The sequence below is a fragment of the Pteropus medius genome, unplaced genomic scaffold (genome assembly GCF_902729225.1).
Source record: "Pteropus medius unplaced genomic scaffold, Ma_sr-lr_union100, whole genome shotgun sequence".
NCBI lineage: Eukaryota > Metazoa > Chordata > Mammalia > Chiroptera > Pteropodidae > Pteropus > Pteropus medius.
The window spans coordinates 2,633,367-2,653,391 of NW_024352784.1; the positions used below are offsets into that span (position 1 = coordinate 2,633,367).

The 20,025-nt window shown below is 34.2% G+C and overlaps 1 protein-coding gene and 2 pseudogenes across 7 annotated transcripts in view; 1 reads left to right on the top strand and 2 right to left on the bottom strand.

Annotated features, from left to right (window-relative positions):
• Positions 1-20,025, top strand: part of NUP98 (nucleoporin 98 and 96 precursor) — an 81,804-nt gene that overhangs the window by 43,714 nt on the left and 18,065 nt on the right. For all 7 annotated transcript variants that reach the window (XM_039847914.1, XM_039847913.1, XM_039847917.1 and 4 more), the window contains 10 exons: positions 42-158; positions 1,298-1,596; positions 3,278-3,391; positions 4,054-4,192; positions 8,000-8,177; positions 8,958-9,122; positions 14,875-15,057; positions 15,743-15,899; positions 17,351-17,780; positions 19,023-19,252. In XM_039847914.1, the coding sequence (XP_039703848.1) occupies positions 42-158; positions 1,298-1,596; positions 3,278-3,391; positions 4,054-4,192; positions 8,000-8,177; positions 8,958-9,122; positions 14,875-15,057; positions 15,743-15,899; positions 17,351-17,780; positions 19,023-19,252 (2,012 nt within the window). The remainder of the gene's footprint in view (positions 1-41; positions 159-1,297; positions 1,597-3,277; positions 3,392-4,053; positions 4,193-7,999; positions 8,178-8,957; positions 9,123-14,874; positions 15,058-15,742; positions 15,900-17,350; positions 17,781-19,022; positions 19,253-20,025) is intronic.
• Positions 2,827-2,942, bottom strand: LOC120590627 (uncharacterized; annotated as a pseudogene).
• Positions 10,397-10,519, bottom strand: LOC120590570 (uncharacterized; annotated as a pseudogene).

A 20,025-nucleotide genomic window follows, 5' to 3' on the forward strand; every position in this document is an offset into this window, starting at 1 on the left:
GCCTGAGTTCTTTTTTTTTTCTATTTGATCTCTTTTTATAGAAAGAGCATTAAGAAGTTGGTTTTGAAAAACCTTAATAATAGCAATCTCTTCTCTCCTGTTAATCGTGATTCAGAAGATCTAGCTTCCCCATCTGACTATCCAGAAAATGGAGAGAGGTAAACCGAGTCTCTTTTGAAAAAATTCTGAGCTATGAATTTTATGAAGCTTGGCAAATGTTGCGCAGAAGTATTACAGTATGTGAGCACCTATAAATTAAGTCATATTTTTACTTTTTGAGTATTTTAGAGCTTGAAATTATTGGAGGTCTTCTGATTCAGTTCTGCAAAACTATTTTGGTATTCATTATGTCATTTTGGACAGGGTTAGAATGCATTTGACACGCCCTTACAATAAGGGATATTTTGTTTGTAATAATTATTAAAGTGATATGTAGTCACTGTAACCAAACCAAAAAAAAAAAAAAAACTACAGAAGTATGTAAAATATAAAGCAGGAAGTGAAAGTACATATTCTTACACTTTAGAAATTTATTTATATATTCTTATAGGTATATATTATAGAGGTTATGCATGAATGACCTACTTATTTCCTACTCAATTCCATTTATTTTATTATAAATGCCCTTTCATATCAATATGAATATATCAAATGTCCTCCTTTTTTTTTAATGGTTCTATAGCTATTTGTAAATGTAAGATAATCAAGTTCTCTTTTGGAGGACATTTAGATTATTTAATATTCTTATATTTGCATCTTTGCACTCCTGTTTCTTGTTTCTTTTTCTCTTTGAATAAAATTCTAGTTTGATTTTTCATTAAGCATTTTCTAATACCTTGCTTATTATAATATTAAGAATTTTAAAAATTTTTAAGTTTTTAACTTGAAACTCACAACTGGTTATTTGACCTCAACGTAGTGGAGCATCCTTTAATTTTTTTTAACTAAATATTTGATGCTCAGATTCATTTAGTTATGAAAATAGATCTATTAAAGGTTTAGAATCTACAGCCATATTTCCAGGGTTAAAAGCCTACCTCTAGCACTTAGAACTTTGTGACCTAGGGCAAGTTACTCTATTTTCTGTGTCTCAGTTTTCTTTTCTATAAAATAGAGTGAATGATAGTAACCTATGTTACAGGATTACTGTAAGTATTAAATTAATTTTTAATATTCATTTAATCACCTAGAACAGTGCCAGCCAGACACTTAGTAAAGGCTCATTAAGGAGTAACTGTTAACATTGTTAACTACTACTACAAGAGGCTAAGATACTGTTTCTATTTTCCCTTTTCAGATTCAGTTTCCTGAGCAAACCCGTTGATGAGAATCATCAGCAGGATGGAGATGATGATTCTCTTGTGTCACGTTTTTATACTAACCCTATTGCCAAACCCATTCCTCAAACCCCTGAGAGTGCTGGAAATAAACACAACAGCAGCAGCAGTGTGGATGATACCATTGTTGCATTAAACATGCGTGCTGCCTTGCGGAATGGGCTGGAAGGAAGCAGTGAAGAGACCTCTTTTCATGAGGAGTCATTGCAGGATGACCGAGAAGAAGTAGAAAATAGTACTTACCATATGCATCCAGCAGGTCAGGTTAAGATTCACACATGAGTAATCTCTTACCGGTCATTTGAAACCTCTTTTATATAAATGGAATCATCCTATACACACTCTTTTTAACTTTAATTTTTATGAGACTGCATCCATGATGTGTATATGAACACTTCATTTTTTTTTATGTTTTTATTTATTTATTTATTTTTAGTGCTCAATAGTATTCTATTATATAAATATACCACATTTTGTTAATCTATTCTCTGTTAGTGAACATTTGGGTTGCTTTACAGTTATCCTTGAAGTTTTTATATCTCATCTTACTGCCTTCATATATATCTTCTGGTTACTTGGTGCACTAAAGAAAAAACTTTCTACTTTCACATTAAGACTCTCAAGAATATGTACTCATCTGTATATATCTACATGAACTCATTATGTTATTGTATCTTTTTTCCAAATATCTAGTTGAGATTTTTTTTCCTAGTTTTTTCATTGACCTTGTTTACCACTTCTCAATTAAAAATTTTATTCCCAAAGATACTAACAACTCTCTAAATCTTGCCGGAAACAAGTTAAGTATAAGTGGGCATTGCTGGAGTCTGGAGTTTAATGATATTCACCTTCGTTTTTTTTTTCTCAGCAAATTAGCCTGACCTCTACATATAAATGGGAAAAATAGTGATTAGAACACGCATACCAGTGTTCTATTTTCTTTGAATTCTTCAGAAATCTACATAGTTGATACTTTAAAAAAATTAATTATATAGATCTTTAAGTTTCCATTTGTCTGTGAGATTTTCCCATATAGGATTTTTCATCTTGATTTTAGCCCTCTATTTGGGGGTGTAAATTTGAAAGATATAAGAGGTGTATGGAAGACAGTAGACTATAAAATAAAAAGTACTGTGTTTGGAGTTTTAGATCCACTTACCACTGAATTACTTGTAAACCAAGGCAGGTTCTTTCCACCCTGGCTTTTGGTATCCTCGTGTGTAAAATAAAAGAAAAAAAAAATGATTAAGTAAGCCTTTCCTAGAATGCATTCTATGGAATGCCTTTCATGGTATAGTGTATTAATGGATGTCAGTGAAAAGAAGGTTCTGTAGTTAAGTTTGGAAAACACTGGATTAAATAAAGTTAAAAAGACTTCATTATTTTGCAAGTTTTAAGAGCCTGCAATGTGCTGCCATGTGCATGTTTCTCACATTTACTTGACCATGAAGCCTTTTGGGTTTTTTTTTTTTTTAATTATTATTATTTATGCCTATAGCACCTGGTCTTCCTAGGTGGTCTCTCATCCAAGTACTAACCAGGTCCGACCCTGCTTTGCTTCCGAGATCAGACATCGGGCATGTTCAGGGTGGCATGACCATAGACCATAGACTGTGGCTCCACTGGGGCACGAACCTAGGACCTTCTGCATGTAAAGCAGACGTGCTAACCACAACACTGTGGAACCACGTCCATGAACTTTTTTTTTTTTTTTTTAATGGTTTTTCCTAGGAGTAGTATTTCTTAAGAAATAAGTTTGGAAAAATGCTTTATTCCTATATATTTTCTTCTTATATAATAATTTACATACTGATTATTCAGGTAATTTTTTAAGTTACTCATTTTGTAGAAAATTTTTTAAAAGGAAAGTAAAATATTACTGCTAATTTCTTACCTAAAGACATTCACAATTAATGTATTTTCTGTTTCTTTGCTCATAGGCATTGTTCTTACTAAGGTTGGTTATTATACTATTCCATCTATGGACGACCTTGCTAAAATTACTAATGAAAAAGGAGAGTGTGTTGTCTCTGACTTCACTATTGGTCGTAAAGGTGAGTGTGAGTTTAAGAGTTAGTAGTGTATAAGCCAGAGACATGTACCTTATTTTTATATTTAAGTAATAATCCTTTTTTCTCCCTACATTTGGACCCACCTTGGCCTGGATAGCGAACAAGTAACAAAATTAAAAATCCAAGACACAAACGTTATAATATTCTTTGGTAACTCTTTGGCTCATTACAATTTTCTACAATTAAAGAAAATATTGTAAACAGCAAGAAATACTAAGAAAATCGAATAGTTGACAACAGAGGGGTAATATTTAGCTTCAACTTTCTATTACAATTTTCTTGGGGAAAAAAATCTCATCTTGCTGTATCATATTCAAAAAAGGGCTCAGGTATTTTAACTCATACTGCAGGCCAGGTGTTACAGGTTGTTTCTATACAGCAGTATAGATATTTGGGAAGAGACTTAAGAAGGCTGTTTTGAGGACAATATAAGTGCTGTAAAAATGCAAATGTTAAACCAGATAATGTATTTGATGTCACCCTCATACATATTATGGATGAAATACCCCATTGTGAGTATTGCTACATGATTGAAAATATTAATGTTTAAAGTAGCTTGCTTCTTCTGATTAATCACTAGAAGTATAATGTAGGTTTTTGCTCTCTATATAGGATGGGTTTTAACTATTTGCTCTGACTTGTAGGTTATGGTTCAATCTATTTTGAAGGAGATGTGAATTTGACAAATCTTAATTTGGATGATATTGTGCATATCCGAAGGAAAGAAGTTATTGTCTATTTAGATGATAACCAAAAACCACCTGTGGGTGAAGGGCTAAATAGGTATGAATTTATTTACATTATTTTAGAAAATGATCACCTAAATCACAGGTGTTTTTTTGTAAACAAATGTGTTTATATTATATACATTTTTCTGTAGCTTGCTTTTTTAATCTACTCTATAATGTGATTATTTCTCTACTTTCATATAAAAATATAAATGATAAATTCTATACTGTGACTTCTCGACTACTTTTTCCTAATATTATCAAATCCAGCTGTTTCCAAAAACATTTTTAGTAGTATTTTATTTTTTTCATATTTCTGCTACGACCTTGCTTAAGTCTTTCTCTGTGTTTTATTGTGAGATACTAGCCTTTGATATCTTAATTTTAAACAGAAAAGGTCATAGTTAAAATCATTTATGTTCACAACCTACCAAGATTTAATCATAAAGAAATGGAAAATCTGAACAGCCCTATAACTAAAGGAAATTTAATCAGTAATCAAAACTTCAGTCCCCCAAAAAGCCCAAGACCAGATTGCTTCAATGGCGAATTCTACTGAACATTTACAAAAGAAGTAATACCAGTTCCTCTGAAATTCTTCCAAGAAATTGAAAAGGAAGAAACACTTCTGAACCCACTCCATGTGTGGCAATCATTACTCTGATTCCAAAGCTAGACAGAGACGCTACAAGAAAACTACAGACCAATATCTGTGATGAATATGGATTTAAATATCCTCAACAAAATAGGATAACAAACAGAATTTAACAGTATGTTAAAAGGATTAAACACTGTGACCAAGTGGGATTTATTCCTGGAATGCAGGGATGGTTCAGCATATGAAAATTGATCAGTGTAATGCATCACATTTACAGAACGAAGAAAACCACAACATCAACTCCATTGGGGCAAGAAAGCATTCGACAAAATTCAACATCCTTTCATGATAAAGACACTCAACAATCTAGAGCTAGAAGGAAACATAATAAAGACCGTATTTGAAAAACCCACAATGGATGTCATACTCAGTAGTGAAAGACTGAAATTTTTTTTCCTTAGATCAGGAGCAAGAAAAAGATGCCCACTTTTGCCACTTCTATTGAACATAAAACTAGAAGTTCTAGCTAGAGCAATTAAGCAAGAAAAAGAAAAGCCATTAATATTGGAAAGGAAGAAGTAAAATTATCTCTGTTCACAAATTGCTTGACCCTATATGAAGAAAGGTCTAAAAATTCCACAAAAAAAATTTATAACCAATGAACAAATTTCAGCAGGGTAGCAAGATACAAAATGAACACAAAAATCAGTTGGGTCTTTATACTCTACTAATGAACAATCTAAAAAGGAAATTAAGAAAACAATCTGATTTACAATAACATTAAACAGAATAATACACTAAGAATAAACTTTACCAAGGAGGCAAAAGACTTTATACTGAAAACTACAAAACATTGCTGAGGGAAATTAAAAAAGACAGATAAATGGAAAAATATTCCATTTTCATGGACTGGAAGACTTAAAATTGTTAAGATGTCCATACTGCCCAAAGCAGTCTATACATTTAATGCATCCATATCAAAATCCCAGTGGCACTTTTTGCAGAAATAGAAAAATCCATTCTAAAATCATATGGAATCTCAAGGGATCCCAAATAGCAAACTAATCTTGAAAAAGAACAAAACTGGAGGACTGACTTTCTAACTTTAAAACTTACTAAAAAACTACAGTAACCAAAACAGTATGGTAATGGCATAAAGACATAATAATAGAATAATGGAACAAAATAAGAGAGTCCAGAAGTAAACCCTCACATATGTGGTTAAATGATTTTCAACAAGGTTGCCAACACCAGACAGTGGGGAGAGAGCAATCTCTTTAACAAATAAATGGTTTTAGGAAAACTGGATATCCACATGCAGAAGAATGAAGTTGGACCTTCCTTACCTTATGCCATATATAAAAATTAACTGAAAATCAATCAAAGACCTAAACATAAGACCTAAAATTAAAATTCTTAGAATAAAACAGGAAGTTTCACTACATTATATTTGGCAACAGTTTCCTTGATACTACACTAAAAGCACAGGCAACATTAGTAAAAATCAACAAATTGAACTGTATCAAAATTTAAAATTTCCTTATCTCAGAGCACAATCAACAGAATTAAAAGGCAACCTATAGAATGGGAGAAGATATTTACAAATCATCTATATCAGTGTTCTCCAACCTTTTTGGTACCAGGGACTGGTGCTCCTATGAGAATCTAATGCCTGATGATCTGAGATAGAACTGAAGCAGTGATGCTAGCGCTGAGGAGCAGCCGCAAATACAGATACAGCTTGCCTTGCTTATTTGCCACTCACCTCCTGATGTATGGTCCAGTTCCTAAAAGGCCATGGACCAGTACCAGTCCGTGGCCTGGGCATTGGGGAACCCTGATCTATATGGTAAGGGGTTGATAACCAGAATACGAAGAACTACAGCTCAGTAACAACAAATTAAATTGAGCAAAGGACTTGAATACACATTTTTCCAAAGATGATATACAAATGGTCAACAAGCATATGAAAAGATGTTAAATGTCACTAATGAGAGAATTGCAAATCAAAACCACAATGAGCTATCACACCCTTTAGGATGATTACTATTAATTAGAGAAATTGAATCTTTTTGTATTGGTGGGTAAAATGGTACAGCCATTTGGGAAAAGTTAAAATTAAAAATGGTCCGGCAATTTCACTTTCAATCCACAAGAATTGAAAGCAGAATCTTGAAAAAATGTTTATACACCCATGTTCATAGCAGCACTATTCACAATAGCCAAGAGGTAGAAGCAACTCAAGCATCCATTAACAGATAATTGTATAAACAAAATGTATCTACCTACAATGGACTATTATTCAACCTTAAAAAAGGAAGGAAATTCTGACACATGCTACAGCATGGATGAACCTTGACAACATTTTGCTAAGTGAAACAAGCTGGTCACAAGAAGATAATGTATGATTCCACATATTTGAAGCATCTAGAGAGTCACATTCTTGAGACAGTAGAATGGTGGTTGCCAGTGGCTAGAATGGGGAAATGGGGTGTTGTTTTTTTAATGGTATAGAGTTTCAGTTTTGCAAGATGAAAGAGTTCTGGAGGTTGGTTGCACAACGGTGTGAATATACTTAACACTACTGAATGGTACAGTTGGAAATGGTTAAAATGATAAATTTTATGTTCTACCTTTCTTACCACAATAAAAAAATATTTTACAAAAACATCTATTATTATGTACTAGTCACTGTACTAGGTACAAGGCATACAGAATGAGTAGGAAACAGTCCTTGAACTCAGGTATTGATATTAGAAAGATATATTACCACTATTATAGTCATCTTCACACTTATTATTTAATGGTTAATACTCTGATGTTTCTGATACATCATTCTGCAAGCATTTGTTGTTAATCAGTGGTAGTTGCTGCTATTAATGCTGTTATTAAGTACAATAGAACTTTAAGACTTTCACTAAGATTTAGCCACTGGGCTATGACCGCTGGACTCTTAGCGCTGGATTTTGTCAAGGATGCATAGCTTAAATGTTATTAAAATTAGGTTGGAATTAATTGATGTACCATAGTAGTTTGGAATAAATGAAATTTAACTCTTGAACCAAATGCTGAGCTAGTTGATGAGAGGATAATTCCTTGTTCTTAAGCTCATCTATCCTGGGTGGCAAGACTCAAGTTTATGAAACATCTGCAGAATAATTCCAAAGTAACATAGGTACCTTTATTTGCTACTTATATAGATGTTAGTTGGCTTTCTGGCCTTAAATATGAAACATTTACACTTTACTTGGTTGTACATTATAGGAAGGCTGAAGTTACATTGGATGGAGTTTGGCCAACAGATAAAACATCTCGTTGTTTAATAAAGAGCCCAGATCGACTTGCTGATATCAACTATGAGGGAAGATTAGAAGCAGTTTCCAGGAAACAAGGAGCTCAGTTCAAAGAGTACCGTCCTGAAACAGGTTCTTGGGTGTTTAAGGTATAGTTACTTAACCTAGTTCTTATCAACTGTAACAGGACTCATAAAATGTTTGTGTTAGAAGAGATCTGCTCTTAAATTCTCTTTATTTTCAAATTAGGATATAGATATAGAGGTACATCATGATTTGCTCCAAATTATACATCTAGTTAAACCCCAGGGCTCAAGATTCAAATCTTCTACTCCTGTGAGCATTTAGATACACTTTTAAGGTGTGATTTTTTTTGTTGTTTCTGAGTGGCATTACTAAGGACATCAGGCAGATATTTTTCTTCCAGAATTTTTATGACTTTATTTGAGCCAAACTTAGGACAATTGCCGGGAAGCAAAATACAAACATAGGCAGAATTTTTGTCTCCTGATAGATCAGCTCTTCTTAAATAATTGTCATTCTTTTAAAGAATTCTGGGATGTACAGGTTGACATTTTCCTTCCTCGATAGTTTAACTCTTTGGTTTCTTTCTCTTCTAGGCCAGTTAGATTATTTAATTTGTTGAAGGCCCTTGTGTTGGTAGAGAACAACTGGGCAGTTATATAGATATGAAAATAGTAATGGCTCTTTTAGATTCAGTTTCCTATGTTAATAATTTAGTAATTATATGAGCATTAGTACATGCACCAAACATCATCTAAATCTTAGAAAAACAGTGACATATAAGTGAAATATTGTGCTTTAAATAAATATTTTGATTCCTCCTTTTTGCAGGGGCAAATATTGTGGAAGCTCTTCTGAATGTAACGGTGTTAAACTTGGTTTTATTGGATTCTCCTGTTCCTTAGGTCTCCCATTTTTCTAAATATGGCCTTCAAGATTCTGATGAAGAAGAAGAGGAACGACCATCCAAAACTAGTACAAAGAAGTTGAAGACTGCCCCTTTGCCTCCTGCAGGCCAGGCCACCCCATTCCAGATGGCTCTTAATGGCAAACCAGCACCTCCACCCCAGGTAGAGAAAGGACAATGAATTTGAATGGAATCCATGATACAGAAGTTGAAAGCAAGTCATTCAGCTAGTACAAAGCTGTTTTATGACCCCTGGAACTATGAAGAGTACAAATGTATTGGCAATCACGTTGAGACAAGTACAAGGGAGGGCATGAGGTGGTACTGGCATCTGTTTTTTACTTGAGAGGTTTAAAGAATTCTCTTGCTGTTTTGGATCATTCCGTCTACAGATTGTCCTTAAACACCTCCCTCTTTCTCATTTGGACTTCCTGAATTTTCTGCTCAGTGATTAACTTAAGATAGCCTTTTGCTTGTGTGGGTTAATGCAAAGTAAATCCTCCTTTCATTGACTACTTGATGTGCAGTTTAATCTTGTTCTTTACCTCTATGGTTTTTTAAAAATTCAATCAGCTTTCTGCAAGAGTTTTTAATTCCATTTTTCTCAAGTTGTTTGCTTATACTTCAGGTAACCTCTTGATATTTGTATTTTAACAGTACATACTCATTATGAAAATAGATAAAGTTTTAAAATACAAATTAATTATTTGGCTTGGGGAGAGTAGGAGCTGCATTGTTTACTGCAATTATTTGTATTATACTCTTTTTCAGCATTGTTAAGCCAATTTAAACCTTTTGTCCTTATAGGGAAAGGTTTGTAATTTAAATATCAGGTAGTTTCTTTACCAACTCATGAAAGTTTTACTTTGATTTGGATGTTGTTTATATTCAATCAAGTTACAAAAAATTTTTTTCTTTGCTGCCATACTTCCTCAAAGAAGAGAACTTGATATAGAATTCCTTTGTAAAGCATCCTCTACCTCTCATCTGCTAAAAGCAGAACCTTTGGAATTTTCCATGCTACAATTCTTATAGCTGCTGATTTGTGCGATTTTTATGATTTATTAAATAATTTTTTGGGAGGCATTTTCTGGAGATTGTTGTGTATGTATGTTTCTGTTTGCGCGTACAGGGTGAAGGGGAGGGTATGATAAAAGCGGGAAGTGGGAAATATGTTGACTTTTCTAATCTTTGTAGCATTTAAAATACCCCTAAGAAACCTCTTCTGAACTAAAAAAAAAAAATGCTGTAAATGGACTCGGTGTTTCAGTTGTCCGTGTTCATAGTTTGTCTGAATCATATACTTTATATAATCTCTTTCCAAAGTGTTTTTTTGGTTTTGGTTTTGGGTTTTTTTTTTAAGCGAGGCAACCCTTGGTTGACCTCACAGATTGCAAGGACTTTGTCAGTTTACAATCCTTTATTGTTTATTTTTTAAGCCTACAGCACCCGATCTTCCTAGGTGGTCTCCCATCCAAGTACTAACCAGGCCCCACCCTGCTTAGCTTCTGAGATCAGATGGAATGGGGCTTGTGAATTCAGGGTGGCATGGCTGTAGTCCAAAGTGTTTTTCGACCTTACATGATATGTATCTTAGGCTAAGACTCAGATAACCTATTTTCTGCCAATAAAAGTAACATGGAGGATCCTACAGATATAGCTGCGGCAGCGGGGAAGCTTCATCTGTGGACAGAGCAAATGTATGTAATTGTGTAATCAGTGGTTTTTAGGCTCTTTAATTTTCAGAATATAAATAGTAACAGATAACTATAAATTCCCATGATGACACCTTAGTAGGTGAGAGCTCTTTGAAAAACTGAGCATCAAAAAATTTCAGAACAAGGTTCTAGGAAAAAGAGATAAGGATCAAAATGGGTGAAGAGAATATAGTGAACAGGGGTCTTTTTGATTGAGGAAGTGGGTAGTCTTTGACCTTTTTGATAGGGAAAGTAGAAATGGGCAGAGTTGTTTAGGTATTCAGGCTGATGTGTTAAAACAGTAATGTGGGATTCTAAAGAACTCTTCCTTCATATTACCCCTTGGTCACACAGTTTTTAGTTATTAGTACCAAAGACCTATGATTTACCTGGTAGGAGAGTACTTGAACCATTTGAATGAACTGGGAATAGACAACCCACTCTTATCTCAGCTTCAAGAAGACTATTGTCACACCGTCACCAAACCCCCTTGGAGAGGTCTATATGGTATTTCAGTCTGCTGTTGATTTTTTTTTTTTTAACCCTGTACAAAATCTCAGGTTCTAGGAAGATTTACATTTTATTTAATGGTCACATTTATTACACTGCCTTGTTTACCTCTTTGTAGTTTGTTCTTAAGCCTTACTTTGCTCCTAAAAAAGCAAGTAAATCTTAGCAGTGAGAAAACATAAAGCTAATAAGAATTTCACATGATTTTTCTCTTCTATACCTTTTGAGTTAAGAGAAAATTTTGGCAGAAAAAGCTTCACAGAGATGAATTAGGGCAATGGCAGAAACGTTTTGTTTGGTAATTAGAACATTAATTCCAAAAAGCTGATCTGAGGTCAAGTTATCAACTGAGTACATCAATAACTTTGTGAGCTTTAATTTCATTGATCTGGCCTGGGCCTCAGGCATATTTATATTTTAAATGGTTTTCCCCAGGTGATTGAGATATGTAGCCAGGTTTTGGAACTGTTTGTTGAAAAACCTCAGGTTTGGCATCAGGTAGAGACATGTAGCTTTTTCTTTTTACCTCAGCCTTATACTGAAATGTAACTTGTTTTCAGTACCATCAAGGCTGACTAGTTGACCAGAAACTTAGCATGGTTAATTTGGTGAGTACATTTAAATAAGTTTAAAATTTTTTTTAAGAAAAAAAGTAGTTAAGATTTAGAAGAAAATTCCATTTCATCTGTGTATACTTTTGAAAAATAAAAAAAAAAATGGCAACCATCTAAATTTATCCAGTGAATCAATATATATAGTAACATATTTTATATTTTTAATTAATTTGTATATTGTATATATATAAAATAATTTTCTAGCCACAATCCTGTTTGCTTCACATATTAATGTTATTGAGTCCTATGCTTCCTACAGTAATATCCTTGAGTGTATGTATACAAACATACACACGTACTTTGGTGGGCCCTTGAAACCCTTACGTAGAATTTTTCTTGAGAACACAATATTGTTGACAAGGCTGATTTTCCAGCAAAATGAATATAAAACATTCTTTGCAATTAGAAAACAAGTAGTAGCAAGCAACAGTAGTAGTATTACTGGATTAAACTATTTGGATGAGAGGGCAGTATGAATTATTTTCACACCTGTTTTACCATAGACTAGTCATTTACCCTTTGTTAAATAAGGGTGTCTTGATACACTACACCTACTTGAATCACTTTACCTACTAGATTAGGTGCTTTATCTTTAAGGTATTGGCAGATTACCTTATGAGTTGGAGAGTGGAGGTTTCTTAAATCATTAAAGGCTTTAATCATGAAACTTCCCCCTCTATATATCTAAATAGCCATTTTACAGATATTATCTGTGTTCTTAGCATTTGCAGTGTATTGTACTGGTATTTAGAAATAAATAAGATATCCTAATTTAAAGAGATTACAGTTTAGAAGAGGGAAGGTTAAATGATGCCGTTTGGCTACTTCTCCCAGTATATGCCTTTCTTTTCCATAGACCTAGGGGTTTCCTTTTTTTTTCTCTTCAATTCCTTCGGAGCCATCATTTTTTTTATTAGTGCACTTTTCAGGACTGGCTTTGAAGAAGCACCTGATTTCCCAAGATTTCTCTGAAAATAAGTACATAGACGTCTTTCGTGGCAGTGTAATTACTTATATAAACTTTAACAAAATCCACATACGAGGTTTCTATAGGAGCTTATCAGTTCCTCGGTTTCATAATAATTCACTTTCCCTTGTCCACTTATTAGATGATATCTTGTAGCTTTGAAGTCTGTGTGTGAGGGTGGAACAAATAAAAGCTTGATCCTTAGCATTCTTCTTAAAGATAGGCTGGGTCCCGTTAGGTCTCTAATCTTTTTGTTGACATCCTCCCATTTTGCCTGAAAATGTTCTAAGTGAGCATCTCTTGCCGTTAGTATTATTCCTTTGTTGAGTAGTGTAATAAGTTGGAACCATCTTCCACCTTTTTTCCTCCCACTCATCCTTGCTCCTTCTTGTCCTTTCATAGTCAACTGCTTTCTCTACTGTGTACTAGACACTGAATTAGGCAATTAAAATAACAAGTGTTCAGTGAATGTTGACTTCAACAATGTGCTTTTGGTGTTAGATGTAGAAAACAGTAGGCCATAATCTATTGTCAAGCCTTGACAATCTGGTAGGACAAATAATATGTATGTAAGAAATTATAATATATCGTGATATGTTGTATAAAATAAGTATAGATAGAGTCTCATAGGAGCCCAACAGAGGAGGGTATCCTAACTGACAGATTTACAGAGGTTGGGAAGTTTCAGAAAAAAAATTCTTAAAAATGCATTGGTTAAAAACATACTAGGGAGCTATTGGAGTGAGAGTGTTCTCATAATCCTTGTAGTTATAATGGGAGCATGATCATCAAGGCTGCATTTTTCCCCCAGAATTTTAAAGCATAAAAGTAGTCAGACCTGCCTATTGGTAAAGCCTCTCCAATAGGTAAAAAAAATAGTGTCTTTGCCTGTGGACCTCCAGCTTCAAGTTTTGCTAGAGCAGTCTTTGGGGATTGTTCACATCTTAAGTGGCAGTTAACCATGTATCTAACACCTCAATTTTTCTACAGTTAAATGAGAACAGTCATTCTTTTGGTAAGGCTGTTAAAGGAATGCAGGGGGGGAAGTTAATACTCCATTAAAAATTAAGTAGAAAAAGTTACACTAATGGTTGTTTCTTTGTCCAAAGAAATCATGAAAAAAACATTTTAATCTACCTATCATGGAATAGCATCCATTTGAGGTTTAGCGTGAAATAGGCCACTTGTGAAAAATAAGCCAAAAAATTGTGGAAGTCTAATAACCTACAAATGATATCATGATAAAAATAGTTGGTGGAACTTTTTGATTTGAGAATGTTTCATAAATTGGCTTAGCCACTTTGTTAACATTTTGCCCGGTCATATGAGAGTTTAGGACACATTTAATGAATTTGTACTGAATCAATTATTTTATAGTGTGCTTCAGCTTTACGAGTTTACCTTTTTAAACCATAAACTTAGTCATGGTTATAGCTTTGAAATTGCTTGATAAATGTTAATGGTTCTTTGACACTTTTAAATATGAAGGAATTGTTTCCAGATTAAAATTGTTCCTGATAATATTACTTTTGTTTTTCCTTTTGGAAAATTAGAGCAGACAGTCCTTGTATTTTACATGGTACCACACAGGTAGAACCCTCAAAAGGATTCAGCCACTCAAAAGATAAATTCCAGGCCCCAAATCATGTTGGCTAGAAATTTATTTCTAAATGTTTTCTTTAAAAAAGCGAAGTTACTGGAGACTTTGATATTTGTACTTTATATTCTCTTTTCCCAATGGCTTCTGGCTACAAGGTAGTGTAAGGGCAGGGTGATCCTGTGTAAATCAGAAAATTATAGTTGGTAACTAAATTAGGTAAGGCATAGTCTTTATCTGAAGACCACCATTTGTTCACTATGGGTATTGGCTTAAGTTCCAGACACCAGACTATAATATTACAAAGGAGTGATACCATAAATCGTCATTTATATCTCAAGTACTTATAAGGAGGATTTTTTGGTAATTGTTCTTAAATCCTCTTTAGCAAATATGCTACCTCACATATGTAGAATGGGCAGAATCTAATATTGCTATGTCATATTCTGAATAAACTAAATATGTCTAGAAGCTCTATGTCTGTTTGGTGTAATTTAATGCTGCTTCCTTGATCTTTCTGCTGTCTACAGAGCCAGAGCCCAGAGGTGGAACAGTTAGGGAGGGTTGTGGAACTGGACAGTGACATGGTAGATATCACCCAGGAGCCAGTTTTGGATTCCATGTTAGAAGAGAGCGTGCCTGAGGATCAGGAACCTGTGTCTGCCTCAACACATATTGCATCTTCACTGGGAATTAATCCACATGTCTTACAGGTGAAGTCCTAACTGACCCTTTTACAACAGAGAGCCACACTAATACTTCCCTTGCATAACATTGAGCCTCTTCTTTCATTTAAAAGCATTGAATGTTCCCTGGAATAAGAATAGGAATACAGCCCATATTTGGGCTTTATTTGGGAAGAGAAGTCTATGTTGAGGTTTAGAAGACTGGATTCTATCCCCAGTTTTGTAACCATTACTATGTGACTTTTAGGCAAGTCACTTAACATCTGTGAGCACTAATTTTTCTCTGTAAAATAGTACTTATTTCCTGCAGAATGGTTTTGAGACTCTTGAAAGTGCTCCACAAAAGTAAAAATTAAAAAGAAAAAAACTAGTAGTTGCTGGTTTCTTTAAGCTCAACATCTCAACTTCCCCCACCCATGCCTTTTGGCATGTTATGAATTTGGCCTATGTTTAACTTTGAAATTATTCCTTTAGCAAACGTGAGCGAATGCTGTGCGCCACGTTCTGGTGAGACTAGATACTAAGAAGAGGAATATTATATAACTTCTACTCTTCAGGCACATACGAGAGTAATTGAGTTGGTTATACAAATGTACCTGCTCTTGACACAGCCTTGAGGCAGAGTGATTATTGGTTCTTGTAAACTGTATTTTTCTTTTATGGCCTTTGGATTTGGGAGAGCACATTCATTCTATAGATGTTGCCTTTTTAGATCATGAAAGCATCATTGCTTGCTGATGAAGAAGATGTAGATTTGGTCCTGGATCAACGATACAGTCGCCTTCCTTCTAAAGTAGATACTTCTCAAGAAATTTGTTCTCCCAGACTCCCCATTTCAGCGTCCCACTCATCAAAATCCCGTTCATTAGGTACTGTAAAAGATGCTATTTTATAAGAAAGCTGTAAAGTCCTGCTTTTTACATACCTTCTAAGTTGAGCCAACTTCTCTACCAAATATTCCCCTAAAGTATATGACATAAAGATACCAAGAGGAAATGTACTCTTATAAATATCTGTTAGGTGGGGCCAGTTTTTAAAAATCATAATTTGCTTTATTGGTGTAGATGCAACATTTGTATGGGGAAAAAAAAACATTTGTATGTTGTTTAGGGTTGGGTTTTTATTGCTTATGTATGTGGATTAGATAGTAATCTCAGATTTCCAAATTCTTATCCTACCTTAGAAGAAACCTCAAGTTGTCCTGCATTGTACTCTTTTTTTACTCCTAACGCTATCCTTATTGCCTGCTGGGGGAAATGTTTCTTCTCATAATGAACAAAACTTGTCACATTTCTACTTTTCCCTAAACTTTCCCAAGTTCGAGGAAGTGATTACACATTTGATTTTAAAGCGTTCCCTTTTCTGGTAAGCTTATAGCTATGTGGGTAAGATTAGAGGTAGAGTATTGTCAACAAAGGACTTAAGCAGATGTAAAATTTCAAAACATTTTGCAAACCAGAGACACTACAAGGAAGAGATTTGTTTATGTTGCCTAAAAAACTAAATGTTTATTTTTCAATTCTTTCGAGTGCCCTAAGGTATCAATTTTCCTTTTAATACCTTAACTAGTAAAACATTAAACATTCATAACAGTCTTTTCCATAATGGGCACTACATGAAAATCTTATACCTCAATAACTCCTTGCTTTAGACAGGAACCATATGAAATTGGAAAACAGACAATAGTAATAAGAACTGTCTTTCTGAAAGGCACGTGTGCAGTTACAAGATGCCTCAGTGGGTTTTTGTTTCTTTAAGTCTAGCATTGAGCATTAGAGTGGTAGGAGTTTTGATTTTATTAAGGTTTTTATATTGACTAAGAAACAGTTATGTTTGACATTTTGATAAGGGCATGAACATTGGTGTCAGACTTAACCTGGGCTTATCTCTCACTCCTGCACATCCACAGTAGCTTTGTGGATTTGCACAAGTCATTTAACTGAGCCCTGTTTTTTCACCTATAAAATGAAGATGATAATGTTCTTCATTTAAAGTTGTGGAAGGATGAAATGGAACAATGTATACAAATTGCTTATACAGAGTCTGCTGCAGATAAGTGCTAGATCATTTTTTTAAAATAGTAGTAGTAGTGTTTTTTATTAATATTTTTATTGTTGACATCATTATCATGATGACAATTCCTGCCTTGATTTCCTCATTGAAAGAGTAATTTCTGCAGTATCTGACTTAACTTATTTCTGGTCTTCTATATCTGAATTAATTAATTTGATAAAGCTATAATTTCAGCCTTACCGATTATTGTTGTTCAAGAAGCAATAAACTGTATTTTCTAATAGCCTTTTTCTCCTCCTTATTTTAGTTGGTGGGTTACTACAATCAAAATTTACAAGTGGAGCTTTTTTTTCACCAAGTGCCTCTGTCCAAGAATATCACACTCCCAGAACATCATCTTTGATGACTGTGCCATCCACATCCCCTTGGTCTGTCCCTCCACCCTTGAGCTCTGTGTTCACAGTGCCCAGCCCAGCCCCTGAGATTCAGTTGAAAACAGTGGGTACACGCAGACAACCAGGCCTAGTCCCTCTTGAAAAATCTGTCACCTTTGGCAAGGGGAAACTCTTGATGGACATGGCCCTATTTATGGGACGCTCATTTCGGGTCGGTTGGGGCCCAAACTGGACTCTTGCTAATAGTGGAGAAGAGCTGAGTGCTTCTCATGAACTTGAAAATCATCAGACTGCTGATTCTATGGAATATGGATTCCTGCCTAATCCAGTAGCTGTTAAATCGTGAGTCACATTTCCTTATGCTTTTTGAGATGGGCAATATGGTAGGTGAGAAAAAAATTTTGACAATTAGGAGATCTTCCTAGATATATTCTTAGCACAATTTTACATAGCAGAAGATATTTGCATAATTAAAAACAAAAGTGATTACTCCATTTGTACTATCAAGGTATGAAGAGTATATAATACTTACCTAGTGGTTAAACTTAGGTTGAAAAACTAACCAACCCAAAGCTAATGCTGCAGAATTCCATGGGTTCTCCCCCTTTTTATGATTAGTCATTTTTTCATTTTCACAGATATTTGTGATTTTTCATATATATATATTCTCAACTAAGCACCTTTCTTGTATCTCAGACCTGGTAAGATGAATGAATGAACTGTGGATAATAAGTATTTGGAAATAAGGTGACATCCAATAACTATATATATTATATATTTCTACACAGTCCCCACCGTTAACATTTACATAATGTGTGTTTATAGTTCTGTATACACCATAAATGTATGCTGTACAGATTAAATCTATAATTTTCTGGTAGTTAACTAGGCAATATGTATACAGCTGTTGTGTGCAAAATATGTAACATTTTCCTATTTATTTTTTATAATTATTATGACAAATTGTTCTGTCTTTACTACAGATTAAGTGGCTGTGATCACCTATTCTTAGTTAAAGCTGACTTTGAAGAAATAAAAAACAACAGCATCCTTTGAACCTCACAGTTAGAAATATTGATCTTACACCTAGGTTACGTGTGATGTCATGATATTTTGGAGGTTGTTAATATCAGCCTTAAAAATTGATTCAGGGCCAGATCGACTATATATTTATCTTAATTTAGAGTGAGTTCTTTATTATCTATAGACTTAGCCTCATGACTTTTGATACCTCGCTAAATATAATTTGAGAAATCAGTATCTTACAATTCTTTCTGGCCCTTGAATTTCATAGTATCCAGATGCATACTGAAGCCAGTCCCAAGTCTAACTGTACTGATTCCCATGCTTGTTATATAATCTGACGTAAGAAGCCTTTAGATTCTAAATGCATGGGTTAGATAATTTGTTTACTCAGTATATAGTAAATAAGTTCATTACAGTTCAACATGAGGAAACAATTTTTTTTAAATCACTGTGGAATGTTTTGTATTTGTAATCATAAAAAGAAACAAAGTTTTGGTTGTAGGAAAATTCTAGCTTCTGTCTTATCTTTATTTTCTATCTTGTCATTTGCCCTTGTAGCTTAACTGAGTCCCCATTCAAAGTTCATTTGGAAAAACTCAGTTTGAGACAAAAGAAGCTGGATGAAGACCTGCAGTTATACCAGATACCTCTGGAGCTCAAATTAAAACATAGCACTGTCCATGTGGATGAGCTGTGTCCTCTCATTGTTCCCAATCCAGGAGTTGCTGTCATTCATGACTATGCAGATTGGGTTAAGGAAGCCTCAGGAAATTTATTGGAAGCACAAAGTGAGTATGGACTATGTCCCAGGAATAAGGGTAGGAGCATGTGTTCGTAGGAGGACAAATTCTATTTACCAATGTGGTAGGTAGATGCCTGAACTTGCATTTGTCTGTAGTTGAATTGGGATGTGCAAAATCCCAAGCAAGAAAAAATTCTGTCATTGTTCACAATGATTCTTACGAGCTTTAATATACAAATTCTTGTTCAAATTAATTGTAGCCCATCAAATCTCTTGTATTTATGAAATTGCATTCCTTTCCCCACATAGAAAACATAGGGAGAAGGAGATTCATTCCTTCTTGCTTTTCTAAATTTTACCCATTCCATGTCCAGCTCAAGTCCCACTGGTCTTCCCAACAACTTTGATGTTTATAACTTCCCTTTAATCTCTCTCACTATCACCTCTCTATAGCTGTTATGACAATGTTTTTCTGAACCAATATTTTAATAAAAGGCTTTTCTTATTTGGGAACTTACTATTTCAAATAGTAGAAAAATCATATTTAATTACGTGTTTCACAACATTTTACAACATCACCTTTATTGAAAAATGGAGACTATGTTTCATACTACACATTTGGGGAATTGTTTATGTTCAGTTCTTTGTGTTTGCTTCAGTCATCTCATCTTTTCAAACATGTGAGTCATCTTCCAGTGCATACTTCTAAGGGACTTAAAGTGGTAAACAGTGCTTCCTTTTTGTTTTCATTCTTGAGGAGCAATATATAAAGCAATATAAGTATAGAATGGGGCTCAGATTACTTGGGTTTGAATCCTG